Source organism: Budorcas taxicolor, chromosome 9 (assembly GCF_023091745.1).
Source record: "Budorcas taxicolor isolate Tak-1 chromosome 9, Takin1.1, whole genome shotgun sequence".
NCBI lineage: Eukaryota > Metazoa > Chordata > Mammalia > Artiodactyla > Bovidae > Budorcas > Budorcas taxicolor.
Window position 1 is genome coordinate 33,354,781 of NC_068918.1, and position 12,063 is coordinate 33,366,843.

Consider the following 12,063-nt stretch of genomic DNA (forward strand, 5'->3'; position numbering starts at 1 on the left):
TGACTCACAGACACAGAGAACAGACTTGCGGTTTCCAAGGGGGAGGGGGAGAGGGATGGGGAGGACTGAGAGTGTAGGATTAGCAGATGTAAACTACATGGCATAGGGAACTATATTCAATATCCTGTGATAAATCATAATAGAAAAGAATATTTTTTTAAATAAATGTCTATATGTGTTTGAGTCACTTCGCTGTATAGCAGAGATTGGCACAACATTGTAAATCAACTATACTTCAATTTAAAAATTAAATTAAAAAGAGACTCTTATAAACAATTATACATCAACAAATTTGACAATCTAGAAGAAATGGATAAATTCCTAGAAGCATACAATGTACCAAGACTGAATCATGAAAAAATACAGCAAATTTAGCAGTGAAATTGAATCAAAAATCAAAAACCTCCTAAAATCAAAAACCAGACAGTTTCACTGGTGAATTCTATGAAGCATTCAAAGAAGTAGTAATACCAATACTTCCCAAACTTTTCTAAACAACAGAAGAGGTAACACTTCCAAATTCATTTAACAAGGCTGGTATTATCCTGATACCAAAACCAGACAAGGATGTCATAAGAAAAGAAAATTACAGGCCAAGACCCCTGATGGCTTCCCAGGTGACTGGGTGGTAAAGAATCTGCCTGCAATGCAGGAGACACAGGTTCGATCCCTGGGTTGGGAAGATCCCATAGAGGAGGAAATGCCAACCCATTCCAGTATTCTTGCCAGGATAATCACACGGACAGAGAAAGCTGGTGGGCTATGGTCCGTGCAGTCACAAAGAATCAGACACAACTGGGCATGCATATCCCTGATGAACACAGATGCAAAAATCTTGAACAAAATACTAGCAAACCAAGTTCATCAGTACATTAAAAGGATCACACAATATTAAAATGGGATTGGGATTTATTCCAGTTATGCAAGGATGGTTCAACATGTACAAAGTAGTCAATTTGGACACACTAAATTAACAAAATGAAGGATATAAATCATTTAATGATCTCAAGAGATGCAGTAAAAGCATTTGGATAAAATTCAACATCCATTAATGATAAAAATTTTCAACAAAGTGGATACAGAGGTAATGTACCTCAGTATAGTAAAGGTCATATCTAATAAGCCCATAGCTAACATCAGACTCTATGGCAAAAAGTTAAAAGTTTTTCCTCTCAGATCAAGAACAAGACAAAGATGCCCACTCTCAGAACTTTCATTCAACATAGTATTGCAAGTTCCAGCCAGAGCAATTAAGCAAGAAAAAGAAGTAAAAGGCATCCAAATTAAAAGGGAAGAAATAAAACTGTCACTGTTTGCGAATGACACGCCACATATTGAACACTCTAACGACTCCACCAGAAAATTGTTAGAACTAATAAAAAGAATTCAGCAAAGTCATGGGACACAAAATCATATACAAAAATTTGTTATGTTTCTATACATTAATAACAAACTATCAGAAAGAGAAATTAAGAAAACAATCTGATTTATAATTGCATCAAAAAGAATAAAATACTTGAGAATAAATTTAACTAAGAAGAGGAAAGACCTATTTGCTGAAAACTACAAGAGATTAATGAAAGAAATTAAAGAAGATATAAATAAGTGAAACTTATTAAATAAGTCCATGCTTATGGATCAGAAGAATTAATATTGTTAAAATGTTCACACTACCCAAAGCAAGCTATAGATCCAATGCACTCCCTACCAAAACTCCAATGGTATTTTTCATAAAAATAGAACAATCAAAAAATTTATGTGTTTTACACCAGTCAGAATGGCTGCAATCCAAAAGTCTATAAGCAATAAATGCTGGAGAACGTGTGGAGAAAAGGGAACCCTCTTACACCGTTGGTGGGAATGCAAACTAGTACAGCCACTATGGAGAACAGTGTGGAGATTCCTTAAAAAACTGCAAATAGAACTGCCTTATGACCCAGCAATCCCACTGCTGGGCATACACACCGAGGAAACCAGAATTGAAAGAGACATGTGTACCCCAATGTTCATTGCAGCACTGTTTATTATAGCCAGGACATGGAAACAACCTAGATGTCCATCAGCAGATGAATGGATAAGAAAGCTGTGGTACATATACACAATGGAGTATTACTTAGCCATTAAAAAGAATAAACTTGAATCAGTTCTAATGAGATGGATGAAACTGGAGCCTATTCTACAGAGTGAAGTAAGCCAGAAAGAAAAACACCAATACAGTATACTAACACATATATATGGAATTTAGAAAGATGGTAACGATGACCCTGTATGCGAGACAGCAAAAGAGACACAGATGTGTAGAGCGGACTTTTGGACTCTGAGGGAGAGGGAGAGGGTGGGATGATTTGGGAGAATGGGATCGAAACATGTATACTATCATGTAGAAACGAAGCGCCAGTCTATGTTCGATGCAGGATACAGGATGCTTGGGGCTGGTGCACGGGGATGATCCAGAGAGATGATATGGGGTGGGAGGTGGGAGGAGGATTCAGGATTGGGAGCTCGTATACACCCGTGGCAGATTCATGTCAGTGTATGGCAAAACCAATCCAGTATTGTAAAGTAAAATAAAGTAAAAATAAAATTAAAAAAAATATTTATGTGAAACCAAAGAAGAGCCTGAATACCCAAAGAAATCTTAAGAATTTCTCTAGGCTATAGGCATCATGCTCCCCAATTTCAAACTATATTACAATGCTATAGTAACCAAAAGAGCATAATATTTGTATGAAACTAGGTGCACAGATTAATGGAATACAACAGAGAACCCAGAAATAAATCCATGTATATGGTCAATTAATTAATGACAAAGCAGCCAAGAACATACAATAGGGAAAGGACAGTCTCTTCAATAAACGGTGTGAAAAGTGGACAGCCACGTGCAAAAGAATGAAACCTGTTCACTATCTTACCCCACACACAAAAATTAACTCAAAAAATCGAAGATAACACCTGAAACCATAAAACTCTTAGAAGAAAACATGGGCAGTAAGCTCCTTAACCTAAGCCTTGGTGATGTTGTTTAAATCTAACACCAAAACCAAAAGCAACAAAATCAAAAATAAAGTGGGAATACATCAGACTAAAAAACTTCTGCATGGTAAAGGAAACCATCAGCAAAATGAAAAGGCAACCTATTGAATGGAAGAAAATTTGCAAATCACACATCTGATAAGGGGTTAACATCCAAAATATATGAAGAACTCATCCAATAGCAAAAAAAAAAAAAAATCCAATTTTAAAATGGGCAGATGATCTAAACAGATATTTTTCCAAAGAAAATATAGATGGCCATCAGATACATGAGATGTGTAATGTCACTAATTCTCAGGGAAATACAATTCAAATCCACAGTGAGATATCACCTTATATCAGTTGGAATGGCTAGCATAAAAAAGATAAGACCACAATGAGGTACCATTTCACACCAGTCAGAATGGCTGCAATCCAAAAGTCTACAAGCAATAAATGCTGGAGAGGATGTGGAGAAAAGGGAACCCTCTTACACTGTTGGTGGGAATGCAAACTAGTACAGTCACTATGGAAAACAGTGTGGAGATTCCTTAAAAAACTGCAAATAGAACTGCCTTATGACCCAGCAATCCCACTGCTGGGCATACACACCGAGGAAACCAGAATTGAAAGAGACACGTGTACCCCAATGTTCATCGCAGCACTGTTTATAATAGCCAGGACATGGAAGCAACCTAGATGTCCATCAGCAGATGAATGGATAAGAAAGCTGTGGTACATATACACAATGGAGTATTACTCAGCCATTAAAAAGAATACATTTGAATCAGTTCTAATGAGGTGGATGAAACTGCAGCCTATTATACAGAGTGAAGTAAGCCAGAAAGAAAAACACCAATACAGTATACTAACACATATATATGGAATTTAGAAAGATGGTAATGATGACCCTGTATGTGAGACAGCAAAAGAGACACAGATGTGTACAACAGACTTTTGGATTCTGAGGGAGAGGGAGAGGGTAGGATGATTTGGGAGAATGGCATTGAAACATGTATACTATCAAGTAAGAAACGAATCGCCAGTCTAGGTTTGATACAGGATACAGGATGCTTGGGGCTGGTGCACTGGGATGACCCAGAGAGATGATATGGGGAGGGTGGTGGGAGGGGGGTTCAGGACTGGGAACTCATGTACACCCGTGGCAGATTCATGTCAATGTATGGCAAAACCAATACAGTATTGTAAAGTAAAAAAAAAAAAAAAAAAGACTAGAAATAAGTGTTGGTGAGGATGTAGAGAAAAAGGAGCCCTTAAACACTATTGGTGGGAATGTAAATTGGTGCAGATACTATGGAAAACATTATGGAGGTTCCTTGAGAAATTAAAAATAGAACTACCATATGATCCAGCAATTCTACTTCTCAGTATTTATCTGAAGAAAATGAAGACAGTAACTTGAAATTATAATATGTACCATATAATCACTGCAGCATTATTTACAATAGTCTAGACATGGAAACAACCTAAGTGCCAGTCAATGAATGAAAGCAAATGTGGTATACCTACATACTGAAATATTATTTGGCCATAAAAAAGAATGAAATCTTGCCATTTGCAACAACATGGAATGACCTTGAGGGCATTATGCTAAGTGAAGTAAGTCAGAGAGAGAAAGACACATACTGCATGATCTCACTTATATGTGGAATCTAAAAATACAAAAACAAAACAAGAAAACAAGCTTATACCTACAGATAGCAGATTAGTGGCTGCAAGGGATGGGGCTTGGGGAGTGGAAGAAATGGGTGAAAGAGGTCAAAAGGTACAAACTTTCAGTTATAAAATAAATAAGTCATAGGGATATAATGTATAGCATGAGAATTATAATTAATAATATTATATTGCATATTTCAAAGTTGCTAGTAGATCTTAAAAATTCTCATCACAAGAAAAAAAATTTTTAACTATATAAGGTAATAGGTGTTAACTAGATTTACTGTGGTGGTCATCTTGCAATGTATAAAAGTATTGAAATCACTATGTTGTACACTGGAAACTAACACGTTAGTAGGTCAGTTATATTTCAATTAAAAAATATATAATCCTTCCTCAAACTTGCATCACAGCTTAATACTAGCTTAATCCAACCTATCATGTCAATATTCAATGTCAGTCATCCAGTCTGAGGTAGTAAGTATCCTACAATTATAATATGGATATAAAGTAAACGTATTCAAAGTCACTGACAAATGAAGATCTAGCCAACTTGAAGAAAGAAAAAACTCAACAAGGACAATGACATCATATGAACTTTAAAAGAAAGTAACTGAAATGTTCATGAATTAAACAGGGCTTTGTGCTAAGTCACTTCAGTCGTGTCCGACTCTGTGCGACCCCATAGACGGCAGCCCACCAGGCTCCCCCGTCCCTGGGATTCTCCAGGCAAGAACACTGGAGTGGGTTGCCATTTCCTCCTCCAATGCATGAAAGTAAAAAGAGAAAGTGAAGTTGCTCATTCGTGTCCGACTCTTAGCGACCCCATGGACTGCAGCCTACCAGGCTCCTCCATCCATGGATTCTCCAGGAAAGAGTACTGGAGTGGGGTGCCACTGCCTTCTCCAAAACAGGGCTTTCCATGTACTCAAACAACCAAATTATGAAATGGGATATACTATTTTATCATCCTAAAATTTTGTCAAAAAAGGTATGCCAAAAAATAAATAGTAAGGAATTTAGTTCTTAGTTCCTATTATAATCCATATTTTTGTCAAATAAGATAAAAATAATTATTTTTATGTGTTATCTCAATTTTTCAAGGTAATGTTCCAATAAGATAAAAATAATTATTTTTATGTGTTATCTCAATTTTTCAAGGTAATGTTCCAATCACTCATCTTCTTCATGACCCCCATACAGTAGACTATGAAGATTTTAGTCCCTGATTAGTGATTTTCTCCTGGTACTAAGTATCCTGAAATAATGAGCACATAGGAAAAAAAGAGATTAAAACTCAGTAGTTGCTCTAAGAGACCTACCTTTGCCCTACTACCCCAAGACACAATTGATCTGTCCTTCCCTTTCCTCACTAGGTCCCCTTCTATGGAAGTAGGGTAAGCTTCGCAGAGATATGAGAGTTTTCCCAAGTTTATTTCTTGGGCAAAGTAAGTAAAACTTAAATGAAAACCCTAATAAAATTATGCCTAAAGATATTAGGTTATTAGGACCTTGATGAGATTGACCCAATAGAAGTATGAACGGTCCATATTACCCAGAATGACTTTCATAACCGACACTGACATTATCAACCTGTCTGAGGATTCTAATTCATCCTAATCATTATGGGTCTTGAAGTGCTTTATTACTGTGATATCATCTGTTAGATTGGATTCTTCTCTCTGGGTTGAAAATTACAAATTTAGAAGTAATGAAGTTACTAGTTTTTAAGAAAAGTAGCCATAAAATGGCTAGCAGGTATAAAAAATATTTTCTCTTCTCCCTGAAAAATAATTCCTTTTTAGTTACTTAAAAGTCAAGACAAATCAGAGAGATCAGTTGGAATGATACATTATACATGACAATGAGGTATTATGCTTAAAGTTATATTTCATTGACTTTGTTTTTCTTAAGATTTATAATCAACTGAATACTCATTGAGTCCTGAGAATTCCCAGAGCTTTTAAAAGAAAGAATTCATATCTATAATTAATTTGTAATCAATGTCTCCCTCATTTATATGAAAAGGTGTGTATATATTTTTTTCTTTGTTGGAAATACTATTATGTAATATAGATGTCACAGTTAAAAAAATTCACTTTCCTTAACCTGACCCAAATAGGTCAGATATTATAACAATAACAGAGGATACATGAGAACAAGGAATGGAAACTCTTTTACATCATACTTCCTGGATCATGCTAGTACTACATCATCTTCCTTTCCCCACATACTAACTTCGTATCTTTTTTAAAACGAAATTTTCTTACATTTGACTTTTACACAATATCCCGAAAGCCCATTTTAGTTTTGCTTCCAGCAATAGTTGACAGCTCTCTCTGTATTTCTAATTTTGTGTTAGAGCCCTTCTAAGTGTAAATTTTTTGCCAATATCTATAAAAAGCACATGGGCATATACAGATGAGTATTTCTCTTAATGAGACTAATAAACCAGTTCTGACTCAGTAAATTGTATTTTAAAATTTGAAACAGGCATGGAGGAAAATATGAAGTATTTTAACATGTGAAAAGGCCACTGAGTCTGAACGTGTCTGGATACTCACTCTCTCACACAGCTCTTCAAATGTGCAGTCGGCAACGGTTCCACAAGCTTTATTCAGCCGCAGCTCTCTGCCTTGCACTTTTAGAATCCTTGGTCTAGTTACTATGGGAACATGAACAAAGACTCAATCTTGTCTGGATAATTACTATAAAATTCATCTCTTACAGATAGGAAATGCATAGCTTGATGAATAATAGCACATGATTCAACACATAAATTAGACAAAATGCTGATACAATGACTGCCACTTGAGCGTGGCATCAACCCATATACAGCAATGGAACTTATTAATTGGTCAGTGGAGATTGGGCATTGTGTTCTAAATGTATTCTCTTTCAAGAGAAATTAACTTACGTACAATCATTTTGTTTCTGAGCCAGCTCATCAAACAACTTATCCATGACAGCCTCCACATCAGCTTCACTTGTGCTACAGTGAAAAGAATAATAGAATATGAAATTAATAACACTTGAAGCCAACATCAAACAGCTGCCTGAGCCTGCTTAGCTTTTTGCCTATAAAAAAAAGAACAGGATGTTATGCTCTAAATACAAACATTAGATTTAGAATACACTTAAAAGCAGAGAATATTAACTCTCAGGTAGATGATTCTGCCTTATTTGCATACACTGAAAGACTTCTGTGCTTCTGGCTGTTTCCAGTAATGAGACGATACAGGCAGAGTAAATCCATTAATACGATGTGTACACAATGAGAAGAAAGGCTTCTGGCTCTCTCTTGCATGCAAAACAAGAACAAATAGACAAGGCAGTCAAGGATCCAGCAAAGTATCCTTTGAAATCTCTACTGAGAGGGTACATGTGAAATTAAATATTGAAGCTGCCTTTTAAAAAAATCAAGTCAAACCACTGACTGAGAGGATCAAACATCCAGAATTAAATTACCAGCTTCAAAATACCAACTTGATCTGCACATCAATAACTTTATCAGACTTCGAATACAAAGACAATTACAGACCACACAGTTTCTCTCAAAAATGTCCTTGTTGGAAATCCAAGAAAACTCTCTTCTTCTGTGATGCCCACCATTGCAGATACTATGAAGTTAGTCTCCTCAAAGAATCCTTTGTATTCTAATTAGAAATCACCATATGGTTTAGGAAACCCACATATACAAATGTGATAATACTATGGCCTTTTTTCCTCTCACTTTTTTTTTAAAGAAGGGTTGATAAATTAAGTCAATGAACTAAAATAACTGGCAGAAGAAATAAATGCTGTTAAAAAAACTTCAAGTGAAAATATAAGTTTACTTCAACTCTATGTACAAACTTACACAGGATGACCTGCCAATATGCTTAATTTTGACACATAAATCACTCTTATCTAGGTGTGGAAGCAATTAAACTCAGTTCTGGAATCCATCTTAAAGTCTTATTGAAAACTCATAAATTATTTTTTCTTTACATTAAGCTTAAACTAAACCAAAATAATTTCTTCCTTGAGATAATTGTCAGGTGGCAGGCATTTAATACACAAGCACCTAATTCTTCAAAAGTTCTATAGTAAATGTCTTTAAACTGCAACAAAGCACACAGTCACTATGAAGAGTTTGGAACTGTCACATTTCAAATAGTAGCCACTCCACCTCAAGGATCTTTAAAATATCATTTAAAATGGTTAGCTTTGCAGGGGAATGCTATCTGACTTATATAAAGCCTTGTATGATAATTGAATAGAGCTGTATTAAGGTAATAAAATGACACTATAGAAACAGTGATTATAGACAGAATAAATAATTTTGAAGGTACAAAGAAATCCTATAAACCAACATAAACGTCAGTGCCCACACCAAGCACGTGTATGTTTAGATGGCTTTGCCAACATCATTCACAGGGATTCATTTGGAATCACCTCCACTTTGCAAGAGTGGTGTATACACACACAACTGATGGAGAAGGGAGATATTTTTAAAAGGATATATAAAGAAGAGAGCAATGTTGACAACCCTGGACATCTGCTGGCTTTCAGTAAGTTACCCTGTCCTTATGTTAGGCATGTTACCCAATAAAGAGGGAAAAATGAATTTGGAAAAATAACCAAAAGAGAAGACAGTTATGTTTCTAAAAGCATATCTGGTAAACAAACAATTTCTTATAAACTTCCTCAGTGTTGATTTTTTTTTATTCTGTGCTCAAATATACTATAATATTAAAATATGGCTCACTAGACTTTAGTTAGGCCACATCTGTGAAATATACTATAAGTGATTTCATTTACAGTGAAATTATATGTGAAATGATACAATTATTTTTATTATAATAGCATTGTATAAGAAATCCATTATATTATCATAAAAGATTGCTCAGAAGTTATAACACCTACCTAAAATAAAAATTTTTATTGTTATAGTCTAAAAATAACATTCATAAAAGCAGTTTATGTAAGCTCACAACTGAACATACTATTATCCACTTAAGGCCAACTTGCACTTGACCTTGGGGAGTAAGTTCTATTGACTTTCTGGATGATAGAAACCTTATCTTCGTATTGTTTAACAGCAGGATGAGCTAGTGTGTAATTTTGGTTTTATCAGATGTATCTATACTGATACAAAATAAACATGCAATGAAAGAAATCATTATCAGAAATGAATATATTCATAATTCCTTAACAATAACTTACAAGAAAACACTAGTCTCACATTCCATTCAGACTTCAGATTTCCTTACTTAAGAGGATGCATCAGTCAGAGCTCATCAATTTCCTTAAGAATAAAAATTAGACAAGTAACAAGAAAAATTAAAGTTTACCTGTCTCTACCAGCCTAAAAGTTTTACTTAACATTCATGTTCATATATCTCTGGTTTAAACATCTTGAATATGTTTTGTAATTCTAGTAAATTTGGATGATTCTGAACATTTTCAATGTGTCACACATGGAATAAAAAAAGCAATCATTGGTTGAACAGCTATTATGCAGCAATAAGTTTACCTATACCATCCCCACTTGCCATATAGTATGTATTATTATCACATTTTTATTAAAGAGAAAAACGAAACTCAGAGAAATAGGTCATTTTATCTAAGATCTGAATACATAAAATTTAAAATTTTTTAAGTAATGGAAAGTATTATAAATAAAATATATAGGCACATTAAACTGGGAAACACAGTGGCAACATTTATGGCATATATTTAATATTTTCAATATATTAAAAGCTCTAACATATAAAAAATTGAATACTCCAATAGGAAAACTGTCAAAGGACCTGAACAGGCAAATGGCATTAAAAAAAATAGCTCAGTGGGCAAAACACATATGTAAAGTGGTTCATTCTTACTAGTGATAAAAATGCAATATAAAATCATGAGAGATCATTCTTTCATCCAAACTGGCAAAGATAAGGAAAAAGATAAAATAGCTGGAACAAGCATAGGTAAGGGGAAAAAGAACCTTCTTATGTACCACAGAATGTAAAATTGGTACAAGAGTTCAAGACAACCAGATAATATGTAATAAAAGCATTAGAAACATGCATATCGTATCACCCCACTATTCCACTCATAGGAATCTCATGTGTAAATAATAACGGTTAACGACTGTAAGGATGTTCACTGTGACACTGCTAGCATCAAAAAAAAGTACAGAACAGGGCTTCCCCGGTGGTATAGTGGCTAATAGTCCACCTACCAACACGGGGGACATGAGCTGGATCCTCGGTCCAGAAAGATCCCACCTGCTGGGGAGCAACTAAGCCCATGCAACACAACTTCTGAGCCCGCGCTCTAGAGCCCAGGAGCCGGAACCACTGAACCCACATGTGTGCTGCACCTACTGAGGCCCGTGAGCCCAGAGTCTGTGCTCCACGACAAGAGAAGCTATCAGAGTGAGAAGCCTGAGCACCACGACAAATAGCAGCCTCCACTCATCACAACTAAAGAAAGCCCACACACAGTAAGGGAGACCTAGCCCAACCAAAAATAAATAAAAAAATTCTTTTTAAAGTGCAAAGAACCTAAATGTCCAACAATGGAGAATTTGAAGTACATTTGGATCCACTTATACAATAGGTCATTATATGCAATTTTCCCCTCTTGTCCTGGAATTGTAATTAAGGCTCAAAGTTGATGGGTAGAAGTGCTAAGTACCCCCAAATTGCTAGAAAGCACCACCAATAAGCCACCAATAACCGGATTCAGGCTCTTGCCCCTGTGGGTAAATCATGAGAATAACCAGCCCTACTGTAAACGTCATGCACCTCTACCATCCCCTCTATTCCCCACACCATAGTGTCTTTAGAAGGAGGGGAAAGATCAGGAATCGTGGGCTTTTGTGTCTCGTATTTGTGATAAGAGTCTTTTCCCTCCCTTCCCTTTAGGAGAGAAGAGGGTGATTTACTCCCCTCAAAACAAGTGATGAGGGAAAGTGATTCTAAGAATATCCTGAGGAAATATAAGAGGGGACTGGAAGAAGGAAAGACTGGCATTGCTTTCGATGAGCAGGACCTTAGTAGACTAAGAAATCAGAAGGTAGGAGGTGAGCTGAGATGAAGCAATTCATTTCGCACAACAGCCTCCCCCGCTCTACCCTCCAGCCACTACCACCACCACCAAAGGTTTGGCAGTACTAGATACACTCAAAGATACAGGTGAGGGTCAGGCTGGAAACAAGAGCATTGTCTGAAAATAACACCAAGGCAGCTCCCTAGATTCCCTCTTTTCACCTGGACAGCCAGACTCCTATAATACCTCCACTCCAGCTGAAACCGGAAAATTTACTGTCTGGGACAGTTTTAACACTGGAAAGGTTGAAAGTCACTAATTCAAAGTAAACAACAAAACTAACAG

The 12,063-nt window shown here is 35.9% G+C and overlaps 1 protein-coding gene across 5 annotated transcripts in view; it reads right to left on the minus strand.

The window, feature by feature from the left end:
- AFG1L (AFG1 like ATPase) overlaps positions 1-12,063 on the minus strand; it is a 198,635-nt gene that overhangs the window by 42,572 nt on the left and 144,000 nt on the right. For all 5 annotated transcript variants that reach the window (XR_008199911.1, XM_052645769.1, XM_052645768.1 and 2 more), the window contains exons 9-10: positions 7,611-7,681; positions 7,254-7,354 (exon numbers count right to left, since the gene is read on the minus strand). Coding sequence is in view for 4 of the 5 variants with exons in the window: in XM_052645769.1 (XP_052501729.1) it covers positions 7,254-7,354; positions 7,611-7,681 (172 nt within the window). In the remaining variant the exon portion in view is untranslated. The remainder of the gene's footprint in view (positions 1-7,253; positions 7,355-7,610; positions 7,682-12,063) is intronic.